The sequence below is a fragment of the Heteronotia binoei genome, chromosome 3 (genome assembly GCF_032191835.1).
Source record: "Heteronotia binoei isolate CCM8104 ecotype False Entrance Well chromosome 3, APGP_CSIRO_Hbin_v1, whole genome shotgun sequence".
Lineage (NCBI taxonomy): Eukaryota > Metazoa > Chordata > Lepidosauria > Squamata > Gekkonidae > Heteronotia > Heteronotia binoei.
This window is the reverse complement of record NC_083225.1, coordinates 191,100,351-191,117,871: the sequence shown is the minus strand read 5'-3', so window position 1 is coordinate 191,117,871 and position 17,521 is coordinate 191,100,351. Positions and strand designations below refer to the sequence as shown.

Below are 17,521 nucleotides of genomic sequence, written 5' to 3'. Positions count from 1 at the left end.
ATAATTGGGAACAACTGTGAGGAGTATACTGCGAGCCCACTCCAAGTGAGTGTAGATGTTGGCCCAGGGGATTCCAGTGCTCCTGGGGAGGGGAAGATATGACGGTGGGAATAGACAATTATATAAGGGAAGGAGACAGAGACAAACCAGTGCTCGGCCACCTTCCAGTCTATTGCCCATCCCAACGGTGGCAGGTAGTGGGCCTAAGAGGAAATGCTCGTCTCCGTCACTGGTGTTATGCAACGCCAGGTCCATCAATAACAAGACCTCAACCCTTAAGGAGTTCCTGCTTAGGCAGGACGTGGACCTGGCTTGCGTGACCGAGACCTGGGTGCGGGAAGGAGAGACAGTAGCTCTCTCCCAGATGACCCCCCCAGGTTACTCGGTCTTTCACCAGTCACGGAGTAACGGGCGGGGGGGAGGGGTGGCATTGCTCATACGGGAGGCTTACTCCTTTAGGGCTCTCCCGGCCCCAAAGATCGATGGCATTGAGTGTGTCGGTCTGTGGTGGGATGTTGGGGAGGGGTTGGCGATCTGGCTGGTGTACCATCCGCCTAACGCACCAGCCAGCGCCTTACCATCACTATTGGAGGCAGTGGCGGGCTGGGCATTGGAGAGCCCGGGGCTTATGGTCCTGGGTGACTTCAATGTCCATGTCGACGACACGGCCTCCACTCAGGCGATGGACCTAGTGTCTTCCATGGCGACACTAGGACTCTCTCAATTTGTTACAACACCCACGCATCAGGCCGGACACACACTAGACTTGATCTTTGCGTCTGGGATTTTGGTGAACGATATCGCAGATGAAGCGGTCCCATGGTCGGATCACCTAGCCCTTAAGGCCCGTATGGAGATGCCGCCCCAACCCTGTATGGGCGGAGAGCCTATTTTGGCTCGCCCTCGGGGCCTGATGGACCCGGAACGGTTCCAAACGGCCCTGAGGGACCCTTGGCCCACTGGCGATTCCCTCGATGACCTGGTGGAAGTCTGGCAAGATCAGCTATCCAGGGTCATCGAAGAAATCGCACCCCGGCGCCCTCTGCGCCCTCGTATGAAGCTGGCTCCATGGTATACCTTGGAGCTACGCCAGCTGAAGCAAGGGCTCAGACGACTAGAGAGGCGGTGGAGGCATACTCGGGACGAAGTGACGAGAACATCCTATAGAACGTTTATGAAGTCATATGAGATGGCAGTCAAGGCTGCAAAGAAACAATACTTTGCAGCCAAGATTGCATCTGCAAATTCGCGCCCAGCACAACTGTTTAGGGTAATTGGCGATCTTATAACACTGCCACAAGGCAAACCAAACGTTAGAGAATTGGAGATAGGCTGCGAGGCATTTGCGAAATATTTTGCAGATAAAATCTCATCACTCCGCCAAGACCTACCTATCACATTAGATACAGTAAGTCAGACTGAGGCTCCGCGCCTGTCTTCGGATTTACTGCTGGACCACTTCGACCCACTCAGCCTGGAAGAAGTTGATGGAATTCTCTCCGCTGCTCGCCCAACAACATGTGATCTGGACCCTTGCCCCTCCTGGCTGATTAAATCTTGCCAGAGGGAGCTTAGATGTCCTCTACGGGACATCATAAATAGATCCCTCTTAGAGGGGCGTTTTCCAACGCCTCTGAAAGAGGCCTTGGTCCGCCCCCTCTTGAAAAAATCAACAGCAGACCCGGCCGAATTGGCGAACTATCGACCGGTGTCTAACTTACCATTTTTAGGTAAAATCATCGAGAGGGCAGTGGCGTTGCAGCTACAGAGATTTCTAGATGACGCTTCTGTCCTAGACCCGTGCCAGTCTGGCTTCCGACCGGGCCACGGGACGGAGACGGTCTTGGTCGCCTTGGCAGATGACCTCCAACGGCAACTGGATCGAGGCGGTGTAGCAGTGCTGATGTTATTAGATCTGTCGGCTGCATTTGATACGGTCGACCATCGGCTACTGATCCACCGCCTCGCCGACATTGGGGTTAAGGGGTCTGCTTTACAATGGCTCTCCTCTTTCCTCATGGGTCGGGGACAAAGGGTGGCGATCGGGGGTGAACGATCCCAGAGGCGCACACTAGATTGTGGGGTGCCTCAGGGAGCAGTCCTCTCCCCGATGTTATTTAACATCTATATGCGCCCCCTTGCCCAGATTGCCAGGAGGTTTGGGCTGGGCTGCCACCAATATGCGGATGACACCCAGCTCTATCTGCTAATGGACGGCCGGCCCGCCTCCCCCCCGGAGGACCTGGATCGGGCGTTACAGGCTATCGCAACGTGGCTTAGACTGAGTGGGCTGAAGCTGAATCCGGCAAAGACAGAGGTTCTCTGTGTGGGTCGCGGCGCTCCAGGGGGGGAAATATCCCTCCCGACCTTCGATGGTGTGCAGCTAAAGGCGGCGCAGCAGGTGAAGAGTCTGGGTGTTTTACTGGAGCCTTCATTATCAATGGAGGCCCAGATAACAGCCACTGCCAAGTCAGCTTTCTTCCATCTGAGGCGGGCAAAGCAGTTGGCCCCTTTCCTGGAGCGTCGGGACCTAGCAACGGTGATCCATGCGACGGTCACCTCACGATTGGACTACTGTAACGCCCTCTACATGGGGCTGCCTCTGTGCCGGACCCGGAAGTTACAGCTAGTGCAGAACGCGGCGGCCAGGCTGTTACTTGGTCTCCCAAGATGGGAACATGTGCGGCCGGGGCTACGCGAACTGCACTGGTTACCAATTGTATACCGGGTCCGGTACAAAGTGCTGGTTATCACCTTTAAAGCCCTATATGGCCGAGGACCAGCCTACCTGAAGGACCGTCTCTCCCCGTATGAACCCCAGAGAGCACTGAGGTCAGTAGGAAAGAACAGACTGACTACCCCTGGGCCAAGACAAATTAAACTACAGAATACTCGCTCTCGGGCCTTTTCGGCCGCAGCCCCACATCTCTGGAACCAACTCCCAGAGGAGGTGCGGGCCCTGCGGAACCTTGATCAGTTCCGCAGGGCCTGCAAGACCACCCTTTTTAAATTAGCTTATGAATAACTGAAAATCCGCCATCAGCATCAACTAGAAGAGTGTCAAGGATAGCGTCATAAAATGTTTTAGTTAATTGTTTTAATTCAGGCTTTTAAGGTTAGTTTATGTTAATTTAATGTTTCTAATGTAACTGTTTTATTGTTGGTGCACCATTGGTCACCGTATTGTTAGCCGCCCTGAGCCTGCTTCGGCAGGGGAGGGCGGGGTACAAATAAAATTTATTATTATTATTATTATTATTATTGTTTCCCTCCAGTTGACACAAAGGACAGGGTGGATTTTTCGAGTTCCGAGCAGCAAAGGCATTCTTAACCCCGAGACGCTGGCCGAGATGGAGGAACAGTAGATTAGTTTGAGGAACACCCTCCTTCCAGGACCGCAGCCAGCCATTGTTCCACGACAGCTTCTAAAATTACAGTATGGGGAGGTAGAGCTTCCTGTGCCACCCTCCCTTCCCCCTTACTTCTTTTAGCCTGTGCTTTCCACACCGTTATCATTTATTGAGCTGTTGTGAGGTCACGATGGGCTGACTGTCTTGGAACCTCAAATGGTTCCCAGGAAGCCTGGCTAGCGTTGCCCCTGGACGCAACTGTGGTGGCCAGGTAGATGCCAGCAACGTGCGGAATGCCGACTCAAAGGATCTGCTGCAAGTCTGAGAAGAAGAAGAAGACTGCAGATTTATACCCCGCCCTTCTCTCTGAATCAGAGACTCAGAGTGGCTTACAATCTCCTATGTCTTCTTCGCCCGCAACAGACACCCTGTGAGGTGGGTGTGGCTGAGAGACCTCTGACAGAAGCTACCCTTTCAGGAACAACCTCTGCCAAAGCTATGGCTGACCCAAGGCCATCCCAGCAGGTGCAAGTGGAGGAGTGGGGAATCAAACCTGGTTCTCCCAGAGAAGAGAGCGCTAGATGACCCAAGGCCATTCCAGCAGGTGCAAGTGGAGGAATGGGGAATCAAACCGGGTTCTCCCAGATAAGAGCACTCTGGCTGACCCAAGGCCATTCCAGTAGGTGCAAGTGGAGGAGTGGGGAATCAAACCTGGTTCTCCCAGATAACAAGACGACTGCAGATTTATACCCCGCCCTTCTGTCTGAATCAGAGACTCAGAGTGGCTTACAATTATCTTCTTCCCCCACAACAGACACCCTGTGAGGTGGGTGGGGCTGAGAGGGCTCTCACAGCCTCTGCCCTTTCAAGGACAACTCCTGCGATAGCTATGGCTGACCCAAGGCCATTCCAGCAGCTGCAAGTGGAGGAGTGGGGAATCAAACCCGGCTCTCCCAGATAAGAGAGCTCTGGCCGACCCAAGGCCATTCCAGCAGCTGCAAGTGGAGGAGTGGGGAATCAAACCCGATTCTCCCAGATAAGAGAGCCATGGCTGACCCAAGGCCATTCCAGCAGCTGCAAGTGGAGGAGTGGGGAATCAAACCCAGCTCTCCCAGATAAGAGAGCTCTGGCTGACCCAAGGCCATTCCAGCAGCTGCAAGTGGAGGAGTGGGGAATCAAACCCGGTTCTCCCAGATAAGAGAGCTCTGGCTGACCCAAGGCCATTCCAGCAGCTGCAAGTGGAGGAGTGGGGAATCAAACCCGGCTCTCCCAGATAAGAGAGCTCTGGCTGACCCAAGGCCATTCCAGCAGCTGCAAGTGGAGGAGTGGGGAATCAAACCCGATTCTCCCAGATAAGAGAGCCATGGCTGACCCAAGGCCATTCCAGCAGCTGCAAGTGGAGGAGTGGGGAATCAAACCCAGCTCTCCCAGATAAGAGAGCTCTGGCTGACCCAAGGCCATGCTAGCAGCTGCAAGTGGAGGAGTGGGGAATCAAACCCGGTTCTCCCAGATAAGAGAGCTCTGGCTGACCCAAGGCCATTCCAGCAGCTGCAAGTAGAGGAGTGGGGAATCAAACCCGGTTCTCCCAGATAAGAGAGCTATGGCTGACCCAAGGCCATTCCAGCAGCTGCAAGTGGAGGAGTGGGGAATCAAACCCGGTTCTCCCAGATGAGAGTCCGCACACTTCACCATTGCACCAAACTGAGCAGACAGAAAACCTTGTGAGCAGTACTCCCTCTAAGCTGTGGAGTCTTGTGAGCAAAAATTCTACTTTGTGAGCTACCGGCATTAACGTTGTGAGCTGCTTCATCAATTAGTTTGCCCTGAGCCGATTTTTCCTGAGCTACGACAAAAATCTGTGAGCCGGAGACTAAAAAAACTGTGAGCCAGCTCACCTTAACTCAGCTTAAAGGGAACTCTGGTTGTGACCATCTTCCAGGTCCCAGGGTAGCTGTGGGAGACTTCCATTTCTTTGTTGCTGGAATGGCAGTTTTTGTTCACAGTTATTTATTTCCTTCACTTGTACCTTGCCTTTCTCCTCAGTGGGGATCCAAAGCAGCCAGCATTGTTCTTCTCACCTCCATTTTGTCTATACAGCACATAGGCCTTTTCATATTAGGCCACACCTCCCTGATGTAGCCAATCCTCCAAGAGCTTACAGGGCTCTTAGTACAGAGCCTACTGTAACTCCAAGAGGATTGGCTACATCAGGGGTGTGTGCCCTAACGGCTTCTTATGTAGCAAGAACTCCTTTGCATATTAGGCCACACCTCCCTGATGTAGCCAATCCTCCAAGAGCTTACAGGGCTCTTAGTACAAAAGAACATAAGAGAAGCCATGTTGGATCAGGCCAGCGGCCCATCCAATCCAACACTCTGTGTCACAAAGCGGCCAAATACACACACACACACACACACACACACACACACACACTGTGGCTAATAGCCACTGATGGACCTGTGCTCCATATTTTTATCTAAACCCCTCTTGAAGGTGGCTATTTGTGGCCGCCACCACCTCCTGTGGCAGTGAATTCCACATGTTAATCACCCTTTGGGTGAAAGTACTTCCTTTTATCCGTTTTAATTTGTCTGCTCAGCAATTTCATTGAATGCCTACGAGTTCTTGTATTGTGAGAAAGGGAGAAAAGTACCTCTTTCTCTACTTTCTCCATCCCATGCATTATCTTGTAAACCTCTATCATGTCACCCCGCAGTACAGGGCGTACTGTAAGCTCCAGGAGGATTGGCTACATCGGGGGGGGGGGGGGGGCGGGTGGCCTAATATGCAAAGGATTCCTGCTACAAAAAAAAGCCTTGCTCCCCCATACAAACTTAAAACAGGTCATGAGGCACAAGGATGTTCTGAGATGGTGATAATTCAGCTGCCGTTGGTGGCCACAGGCTGCAAACCGAGGCCCAGTGCTCCACGACTTGCAGCTCTCTCCCATGCTACCTGTGGTTCAGTGTTAGAGCATCTGCTTGGCTGCTTGGTCACAGGTTCAGTCCCCAACGTCTCCAGTTGAAAGGGTTCAGGTAGGAGGGGATGTGAAAGCTGTGTTCATGAACACACCTGAAGCTGCCTCCTACTGAATCAGAACCTTGGTCCGTCAAGGTCATTCTTGTCTGCTCAGACTGGCAGTGGCTCTCCAGGGTCTCAAGCTGAGGTCTTTCCCATCGCCTACTGCCTGGTCCTTTTAACTGGAGATGCTGGGGATTGAACCTGGGACCTTCTGCTTCCCAAGCAGATGCTCTGCCACTGAGCTACAGCCCCACTGTATGTCTCTCCAGGGTCTCAGGCTGAGGTCTTCCCCATCGCCTACTGCCTGGTCCTTTTAACTGGAGATGCCGGGGATTGAACCTGGGACCTTCTGCTTCCCAAGCAGATGCTCTGCCACTGAGCTACAGCCCCACTGTATGTCTCTCCAGGGTCTCAGGCTGAGGTCTTCCCCATCGCCTACTGCCTGGTCCTTTTAACTGGAGATGCCGGGGATTGAACCTGGGACCTTCTGCTTACCAAGCAGATGCTCTGCCACTGAGCTACAGCCCCACTGTATGTCTCTCCAGGGTCTCAGGCTGAGGTCTTTCCCATCGCCTACTGCCTGGTCCTTTTAACTGGAGATGCCAGGGATTGAACCTGGGACCTTCTGCTTACCAAGCAGATGCTCTACCGCTGAGCTACAGCCCCACTGATTGTTGGACTGGATGGGCCATTGACCTGATCCAACGTTGCTTCTCTTATGTCTGGGGCAGTGATGCTCTGTATTGTTGGTGCTTAGAAGGCAAGAGGGGGGAAGGCTTCTAGAGTTCTGGCCCCACTGGTGGACCTCCTGATGGCCCCTGGGTTTTGGCCACTGTGTGACGTAGTGTTGGACTGTATGAGCCATTGGCCTGATCCAACATGGCTTCTCTTATGTTGTTATGTGACACAGAGTGTTGGACTGTATGGGCCATTGGCATGATCCAACATGGCTTCTCTTGTGTTCTTATGTGACACAGAGGGCGTTTTCGCACTCACCTTCAGCTGGCGCGACCCCCCTCTTCACCGCGCAGGATCTGCACGGATTTCGCACTAAACGCCGCGGAGCAGCCGGAAGAGCCAGAAAGTCCCGGTGCTTTTGCCGCGCAAACCGAAACTGCTTTTTGGCGGTTTCCGTTTGCGCCGCAAAAGCGCAGGGACTTTCTGGCTCTTCCGGCTGCTCCGCGGCGTTTAGTGCTAAATCCGCGCAGATCCCGCGCGGTGAAGAGTGGCGTCGCACCGGCTGAAGGTGAGTGCGAAAACGCTCAGAGTGTTGGACTGGATGGGCCATTGGCCTGATCCAACATGGCTTCTCTTATGTTCTTATGTGACACAGAGTGTTGGACTGGATGGGCCATTGGCATGATCCAACATTGAGGAAGTCGACAGAATCCTCGTTACTGCACGCCCAACTACTTGTGATCTGGACCCATGCCCCTCCTGGCTAATTAAGGCTTTCCAGGAGGAGCTAAGATGTCCTATACGGGACATCATAAATAGATCTCTTTCGGAGGGTTTTTTTCCAACACCCCTGAAAGAGGCAGTGGTCCGCCCCCTCTTGAAAAATTTACATCAGATCTGGCCGAATTGGCGCATTACCGGCCGGTCTCAAATTTGCCCTTTTTGGGCAATAGAGAGGGCTGTGGTGTTGCAGTTACAGAGTTTTCTGGATGACGCTTCCACCTTAGATCCATACCAGTCCGGCTTCCGCCCGGGCCACAGGACGGAGACAGTGCTGGTCGCCCTCTTGGATGATCTCCGGCGACATCTGGATCGAGGCGGTTCGGCGGTATTGCTGTTGTTAGACCTATCGGCTGCGTTCGATATGGTCGATCATCGGCTGCTGACCCGCCGCCTTGCCGACGCAGGGATTTGGGGGCTGCACTGGCTGCCAATTGTGTTCTGAGTTCGTTACAAGGTGCTGGTTATTACCTTTAAAGCCCTATATGGCCGAGGACCTGCCTACCTTAGGGACCATCTCTCTCCATATGTTCCCAAGAGAGCACTGAGATCTAGTTCACAAAATCTTCTGAAAATCCCTGGGCCAAAGGAGGCCAAGCTAAAAACAACAGGGGAGCAGGCCTTTTCGATAATGGCACCCCAATGGTGGAATCAGCTGCCAAAGGAGGTGCGGGCCCTGCAGGATCTTAACCAGTTCCGCAGGGCTTGTAAAACGGCCCTCTTTCAACTTGCCTTCTAAGGTAGAACCTTGGCAATGACATCATCCATCTTTATATATGTAGTGAAATTGTAGCACCATTAATTTACACCAATTTTAAATTATTTATCTAACTTAAATTCATGAATTGTATTTTAACTGTATTATTTTATTGTATTAACTGTATTTTATTGTTATATCATGGTATATGTACCATGTCTTGTAAGCCGCCCTGAGCCTGCCTAGACGGAGAGGGTGGGGTATAATTAAAAATATATTATTATTATTATTATTATTATTATTATTATTATTATTATTATTATTATTATTATTATTATTATTATTATTATGGCTTCGCTTATGTTCTTATGTGACACAGAGTGTTGAACTGGATGGGCCATTGGCCTGATCCAACATGGCTTCTCTTATGTTCTTATGTGACACAGAGTGTTGGACTGGATGGGCCACTGGCCTGATCCAACATGACTTCTCTTATGTTCTTATGTGACACAGAGTGTTGGACTGGATGGGCCAATGGCCTGATCCAACACGGCTTCTCTTATATTCTTATGTGATACAGAGTGTTGGACTGGATGGGCCACTGGCCTGATCCAACATGGCTTCTCTTATGTTCTTATGTGACTCAGAGTGTTGGAATGGATGGAACCTTGACCTGATCCAAGATGGCTTCTCTTATGTTCTTATGTGACACAGAGTTTTGGACTGGATGGGCCACTGGCCTGATCCAACATGGCTTCTCTTATGTTCTTATGTGACTCAGAGTGTTGGAATGGATGGGCCCTTGACCTGATCCAAGATGGCTTCTCTTATGTGACTCAGTGTTGGACTGGAGGGGCCACTGGCCTGATCCAACATGGCTTCTCTTATGTTCTTATGTAAATACAAGAGGCTCCCTCCCGCCATTTTCACATTTCTGTGGCTCTCTCAACTTCAGCCACCCAGCCTCTAATTTTCCTTCATTTTCTTTCTTTCTTTTAGAATTCTATAAGAGCGAAGTAATAAAGAACTCTCTGGTAAGTTTCCTCCGTTGACAGCTGCAGCCAGCGCTGCTTCTTCACCACCACCCCCGAAACCATAGAGATATTTGGTTGAATCCTTTGGACGTCTGTCTCTCTACTTCTGTGTTTAACTTTACCCAAGATGTCAAGCTTTGTGCCTTGAAGCTGAATCAGACTAGTGAAGGGCAGATTTGAAGGGTGGAAAGGAGAGCATGAAAGCTTACACCCAGAATTCAACTTTGTTGGTCCTACGCGGTTTGGTTTCCGGTGCCCAAGATAACTGCCTAGTTTGCCTCGCCACCGCTGCCACCACCAGCACCCTCCCTTCCGCTGGAGAAACGTTGCCTGTGGGGTGACATGATAGAGGTTTACAAGATAATGCACGGGATGGAGAAAGTAGAGAAAAAAGTACTTTTCTCCCTTTCTCACAATACAAGAACTCGTGGGCATTCGATGAAATTGCTGAGCAGACAGGTTAAAAGGGATAAAAGGAAGTACTTCTTCACCCAAAGGGTGATTAGATGTGGAATCCACTGCCACAGGAGGTGGTGGCGGCTACAAGCATAGCCAGCTTTAAGAGGGGATTGGATAAAAATATGGAGCAGAGGTCCATCAGTGGCTATTAGCCACAGTGTGTGTATGTATATATATAATTTTTTTTTTTTGCCACTGTGTGACACAGAGTGTTGGACTGGATGGGCCATTGGCCTGATCCAACATGGCTGCTCTTATGTTCTTATGTGCTTCCCCCCGCCCTCCCCAAAGCTCACCCTGTCAAGGCTGGGCCCTACTAGTTTGGTGCAGTGGTTAAGTGTGCGGACTCTTATCTGGGAGAACTGAGTTTGATTCCCCCACTCCTCCACTTGCACCTGCTGGAATGGCTTGGGTCAGCCAGAGCTCTCTTATCTGGGAGAACTGGGTTTTATTCCCCACTCCTCCACTTGCACCTGCTGGAATGGCCTTGGGTCAGCCATAGCTCTCTTATCTGGGAGAACCGGGTTTGATTCCCCACTCCTTCACTTGCAGCTGCTGGAATGGCCTTGGGTCAGCCAGAGCCCTGGCAGAGGTTGTCCTTGAAAGGGCAGCTGCTGTGAGAGCACTCTCTAGCCCCACCCACCTCACAGGGTGTCTGTTGTGGGGGAGGAAGGGAAAGGAGATTGTGTGCCGCTCTGAGACTCTTCGGAGTGGAGGGCAGGATATAAATCCAATATCTTCATCTACCTCACAGGGTGTCTGTTGTGGGGGAGGAAGGTAAAGGAGATTGTGAGCCGCTCTGAGACTCTTCGGAGTGGAGGGCAGGATATAAATCCAATATCTTCATCTACCTCACAGGGTGTCTGTTGTGGGGGAGGAAGGTAAAGGAGATTGTGAGCCGCTCTGAGACTCTTCGGAGTGGAGGGCGGGATATAAATCCAGTATCATCTTCTTCTAACTTGGTGTCAAGTAGCTTCCTGAAAATTTAGATAAAACAATCCTGACTATTTCATTCTGCTGAGGTTGTGTCCTCTTTCATATCCACAGAACCCAACATGGCGGAGTCTTGACTTTGGACTAATGCCCGATCGCCTCGATACGTCTGTGTCCTGCTTCGTGGTGAGGATATGGGGTGGGAAGAAGGACACTTACCAGTTGCTGATAGAGTGGAAAGTCAACCTAGATGGACTCAAATATTTGGGCCAGCAGGTAAAGTGAAAGTATGCTGCTTCAAACTCGAATTTATCTATAAAATTGATTACATCTATAATGACTTTTACAGTAAGTAGCTGAAAAAAAATTGAGTTTTGGGGCATGTTCATTGAATTGATGGCATGGTTTCCATTACAGATACACGCTCGTAGCCCAAATGAAATAATTTTCGGGCTGAATGATGGTTACTATGGAGCCTCCTATGAACAAAAGGTAAGGATAATCAATGAACCAGTGGGTTGACGTTAAAACAGAAGCGTTTCCGACTCAACGTGAGGAAGAACTTCCTGACAGTCAGAGTGGTTCCTCAGTGGAACAGGCTTCCTTGGGAGGTGGTGGGCTCTCCTTCCTTGGAGGTTTTTCAACAGAGGCTAAATCGCCATCTGACAGCAATGAAGATCCTGTGAATTTAGGGGGAGGTATCTGTGAGTTTAGAGCGGTTCCTCAGTGGAACAGGCTTCCTCGGGAGGTGGTGGGCTCTCCTTCCCTGGAGGTTTTTAAGGGGAGGCTAGATGGCCATCGGACAGCAATGAGGATACTGTGAATGTAGGGGGAGGTATTTGATTAGCACCGTAGTGATGTGTTATGGTTTTAGTCTTGCACTGTTGGCAATTTTAATGTAATCTTTGTTAGCAAATGTAATTTTTAGCTGTTTAATGTACTTTTTTGCCGTTGTTAACCACCCTGAGTCCGCTCACGGAGAGGGTGGGATATAAATTTAAAGTAATTAAAAATATTTGTAAATTTCCTGCAATGTGTGGGGGTGTTGGACTAGATGACCCCCGGGGTCACTTCCAGCTCTTCCAACTCTATGATTCTATGAACTCCTTGAGAGGTAGTCCAACTTGGCTCTTTGGGCGTTGGCCATGGCAATACACTGTATAAGTAGATAGTAACCGAATAGCTCAACCTCAGTCTTGATTTGGAAGCCATTTGGAAGCTAGCTGATATCTTAGTGTGGAAGCCAAATAGGGTCCAACATGGTCTGTGCTTGGATGGGAGACCACCAAGGAAGACGAGGTTTTCCTATGCAGTGGAAAACACCTCTGCTTTATCTCTTTCGTTGAGAACCCCACGATCATGTGAAAACGTGAAGCTGCCTTATACTGAATCAGACCGTCGGTCCATCAAGGATAATCTTGTCCAGTAAGACAGATGGAAGTCTTTTGCATCGCCTTCTACTCGAGCCTTTGTAACTGGAGGTGCTGGGGATTGAACCTGGGACCTTCTGCATGCCAAGCAGATGCTCTACCACTGCACCATGACCCCTCTTCAATGACTCTTCAGGGTCTCAGGCTGAGGTCTTTCCCATCACCTCCTGTCTGGTTCTTTTTAACTGGAGATGCCGGGGATTGAACCTGGGACCTTCTGCATGCCAAGCAGAGGCTCTACCACTGAGCCAGGGTCCCTCTTCAGTGGCTCTTCAGGGTCTCAGGCTGAGGTCTTTCCCATCAGCTGCTGCCTGGTCCTTTTAACTGAAGATGCCGGGGATTGAACCTGGGACCTTCTGCATGCCAAGCAGATGATCTGCCACAGAGCCATGGCCCCTCCCACAGCCTGAGCCCTTCCTTTGGTGCAGGTAATGCTTCAGCAGAGCCCTCTCCTTGCCCTGGAGGAGGCTGCTGTCATTGGCAGAAGAGCTCCTTGGAGTCCATTCCATCCTTTGGTGCCATTTAAATCAGGGATGTCGAACTCATTTATTACGAGGGCTTGATCTGACATAAAATGAGACCGGGCCGGGCCGTGTTGGACTGGGCCATTTGTGTACCTATTTGAGATTAGGTAGCAGAGATATAAACTTTATAAAGGACACCGACAAATGCAATTTTATGTACGGTTTGGCCACCCTTCCTACAGGGTCCCAGTGAGTCATCTGAGAGTTGAGGGCAGTTATCACTAGAACCATGTTTCACTGCTACCTAGCAGCAGGCCTCAGATCGAAGCACCTTTTAAGCCTTTTAAAAAATCGCTGCGTTTGTGCCCTTAAGCTTATATCTCCACTGCAGTGTTCCCGCTAAGCTGAGTTAGCGTGAGCTGGCTCACAGATTTTTAGCCTCCAGCTCACACATTTTTGTTTTACCTCAGGAAGGATGGCCCCTGACCAGTGTTCCCTCTAAGCTGAGTTAGTGTGAGCTACCTCACAGATTTTTAGCCTCCAGCTCACACATTTTTGTTTTACCTCAGGAAGGATGGCCCCTGACCAGTGTTCCCTCTAAGCTGAGTTAGTGTGAGCTACCTCACAGATTTTTAGCCTCCAGCTCACACATTTTTGTTTTACCTCAGGAAGGATGGCCCCTGACCAGTGTTCCCTCTAAGCTGAGTTAGTGTGAGCTACCTCACAGATTTTTAGCCTCCAGCTCACACATTTTTGTTTTACCTCAGGAAGGATAGCCCCTGACCAGTGTTCCCTCTAAGCTGAGTTAGTGTGAGCTACCTCACAGATTTTTAGCCTCCAGCTCACACATTTTTGTTTTACCTCAGGAAGGATGGCCCCTGACCAGTGTTCCCTCTAAGCTGAGTTAGTGTGAGCTACCTCACAGATTTTTAGCCTCCAGCTCACACATTTTTGTTTTACCTCAGGAAGGATGGCCCCTGACCAGTGTTCCCTCTAAGCTGAGTTAGCGTGAGCTACCTCACAGATTTTTAGCCTCCAGCTCACACATTTTTGTTTTACCTCAGGAAGGATAGCCCCTGACCAGTGTTCCCTCTAAGCTGAGTTAGTGTGAGCTACCTCACAGATTTTTAGCCTCCAGCTCACACATTTTTGTTTTACCTCAGGAAGGATGGCCCCTGACCAGTGTTCCCTCTAAGCTGAGTTAGTGTGAGCTACCTCACAGATTTTTAGCCTCCAGCTCACACATTTTTGTTTTACCTCAGGAAGGATAGCCCCTGACCAGTGTTCCCTCTAAGCTGAGTTAGTGTGAGCTACCTCACAGATTTTTAGCCTCCAGCTCACACATTTTTGTTTTACCTCAGGAAGGATGGCCCCTGGCCAGTGTTCCCTCTAAGCTGAGTTAGCATGAGCTAGCTCACAGATTTTTAGCCTCCAGCTCACACATTTTTGTTTTACCTCAGGAAGGATGGCCCCTGACCAGTGTTCCCTCTAAGCTGAGTTAGTGTGAGCTACCTCACAGATTTTTAGCCTCCAGCTCACACATTTTTGTTTTACCTCAGGAAGGATGGCCCCTGACCAGTGTTCCCTCTAAGCTGAGTTAGTGTGAGCTACCTCACAGATTTTTAGCCTCCAGCTCACACATTTTTGTTTTACCTCAGGAAGGATAGCCCCTGACCAGTGTTCCCTCTAAGCTGAGTTAGTGTGAGCTACCTCACAGATTTTTAGCCTCCAGCTCACACATTTTTGTTTTACCTCAGGAAGGATGGCCCCTGGCCAGTGTTCCCTCTAAGCTGAGTTAGCATGAGCTAGCTCACAGATTTTTAGCCTCCAGCTCACACATTTTTGTTTTACCTCAGGAAGGATGGCCCCTGACCAGTGTTCCCTCTAAGCTGAGTTAGTGTGAGCTACCTCACAGATTTTTAGCCTCCAGCTCACACATTTTTGTTTTACCTCAGGAAGGATGGGACCAGTGTTTCCTCTAAGCTGAGTTAGTGTGAGCTACCTCACAGATTTTTAGCCTCCAGCTCACACATTTTTGTCTTAGCTCGGGAAGGATGACTCCCGAGCGCACTGATCGATGCAGTAGCTCCCAAAGCAGGATTTTTGCTCACCAGCTTAGAGGGAACCGGGCCTCGGATTCAGTGGGAGCTCACGGGAGCGTTGCTCCTGAACCTTTCTGAGAGTCCCACCTCCTCCTCCTGAAAGTTCCGCCTCCTTGTCCATTGACTCGCAGGTGCAGCTGCATAACAATCCCTGGATGAGCCCCGCCACCTGTTTTTTTACAAAATGACCTCTGCCCAGCAGTGGGTTTAATTTGTTTCCATATTTGAACCCCATGAGAGCCCCAGAGAGCGCTGAGGTCAGCTGGAAAGAACCAGCTGAATATCCCTGGGCCAAGGGAGGCCAGATTGAAGACCACCCGGGATCGGGCCTTCTCCATAGCGGCCCCCCTACTGTGGAACCAACTCCCGGAGGAGGTATGGGCTCTGCGATGTCTAGACCAATTCCACAGGGCTTGCAAGACCTATCTCTTTAAAATAGCCTTCACTTAATGCCGAGCCAAGAAAGTCCTGCTGGATATGTTTTATGTGTTAGTCACTGGATTTTATGGAAGATCTTAACTATAGCACCATAATCTTAACCTTAATGTAATTTTAATGATTTTAAGGATGATTTTATAACTGGAATTGTAATTATTGTATATGGTTTTATTGTACATTGTATTTACGTGTTGTGAGCCGCCCTGAGCCTGCTTTGCGGGGAGGGCGGGATATAAATAAAAAGTATTATTATTATATTTACCTCTCAAGGGCCACTCAGGAACCCAGAAGAACAGCCTTCTCCAGGTGGATCAGAACTGCGTTCGTAACTCCTACGACGTCTTCTCTTTGCTCAGGTAACTCGTCCTTCCAAGAAAAGCCCAAATGAGAATCTTTGGCGCTAGTTGTCTGTATAACAGCCATTTTGGTCATACGGCAGAACAAGCATAGTTTTTAAAGAAACTTTCCCCAGTATGCGTATGCGGTTGCACGCGGCATTGCCTGATGGAAATTGAATGTTACTTCAACACAGCGGCTCAGGGGTCTAACCCTGATCAGGCTGCCACCTCCTATGGGGCCTAGAGATTTCCCAGAATTACCCAGAGATGGAGATTAGTTGTCCTGGAGGAAATATCTGCATCAGAGAGTGGGCTGTATAGCTTTGTATTCTGCAGAGCCCCTTCCCCTTTCCAAACCCTAATACCCCCAGGCTCCGGATTAGTGTAGTGGTTAAGTGTGCGGACTCTTACCTGCGAGAACCGGGTTTGATTCCCCCCCTTCTCTGCTTGCACCTGCTAGCATAGCCTTGAGTCAGCCATAGCTCTCTTATCTGGGAGAACTGGATTTGATTCCCCACTCCTCCAATTTAGGAGGTATTGCGAGTTTCCTGCATTGTGCAGGGGGTTACATAAGAACATAAGAGAAGCTATGTTGGATCAGGCCAATGGCCCATCCAGTCCAACACTGTATCACACAGTGGCAAAAAAAATTATACACACACACACACACACACACAAAATGGCTAATAGCCACTGATGGACCTCTGCTCCATATTTTTTATCTAAACCCCTCTTGAAGGTGGCTATGCTTGTGGCCGCCACCACCTCCTGTGGCAGTGAATTCCACATGTTAATCACCCTTTGGGTGAAGAAGGACTGCCTTTTATCCGTTTTAACCTGTCTGCTCAGCAATTTCATCGAATGCCCACGAGTTCTTGTATTGTGAGAAAGGGAGAAAAGGACTTCTTTCTCTACTTTCTCCATCCCATGCATTATCTTGTAAACCTTTATCATGTCACCCCGCAGTCGACGTTTCTCCAAGCTAAAGAGTCCCAAGCGTTTCAACCTTTCTTCATAGGGAAAGTGGTCCAGCCCTTTAATCATTCTAGTTGCCCTTTTCTGGACTTTCTGCAATGCTATAATATCCTTTTTGAGGTGCGGCGACCAGAACTGCACACAGTACTCCAAATGAGCCTGCACCATCGATTTCTACAGGGGCATTATGATACTGGCTGATTTGTTTTCAATTCCCTTCCTAATAATTCCCAGCATGGCGTTGGCCTTTTTTATTGCAAACGCACACTGCCTTGACATTTTCAGTGAGTTATCTACCACGACCCCAAGATCTCTCTCTTGGTCAGTCTCTGCCAGTTCAACGTTCTCCGTTGCGACTTGGCACGTGGCGTGCGCTTAGTCCAGTTCTTGAGAAACAGTTTCCAGGGGAAGTGGGGGAGGGAGAGGCAGCTGGAAGCCGTCTCCCTTGTCGACCGCCTCCCCAAGTTGATAAGACCCCTTTACAGTGAGAATTGCTCGTCACCAGTGTCAGAGTTGGAAAGCGCAAAAACGTCGATGTTGTGGCTGTACCAGACGATGTCACTGTTGCATTGCAGATAACGCTTGTAGGGAGACAAAGCTGAATGAGCTCTCGTGGCTTTATTAGACTGCTCTGCGAGCATTGAAGTATTTTAATGCAGTTAAAAAATGTGCCTGGAGTAGGAACTCTCAAAACATCCAGAACCTGTGAAAGGGCCTTTGAAGGCTGGTCATGTACGCACAGTGCCATCTGTGAGAGAAACCAGCATTTGGGTTTGCCTGTTAATCAAATTACCATGAGGGATAGATATAAGGTAAAGAAGC

The 17,521-nt window shown here is 49.9% G+C and overlaps 1 protein-coding gene across 1 annotated transcript in view; it reads left to right on the top strand.

The window, feature by feature from the left end:
* Positions 1 to 17,521, top strand: part of UVRAG (UV radiation resistance associated) — a 161,991-nt gene that overhangs the window by 23,326 nt on the left and 121,144 nt on the right. The window contains exons 3-6 of the mRNA XM_060235346.1: positions 9,526 to 9,560; positions 11,067 to 11,228; positions 11,370 to 11,444; positions 15,657 to 15,742. Of these exons, the coding sequence (XP_060091329.1) occupies positions 9,526 to 9,560; positions 11,067 to 11,228; positions 11,370 to 11,444; positions 15,657 to 15,742 (358 nt within the window). The remainder of the gene's footprint in view (positions 1 to 9,525; positions 9,561 to 11,066; positions 11,229 to 11,369; positions 11,445 to 15,656; positions 15,743 to 17,521) is intronic.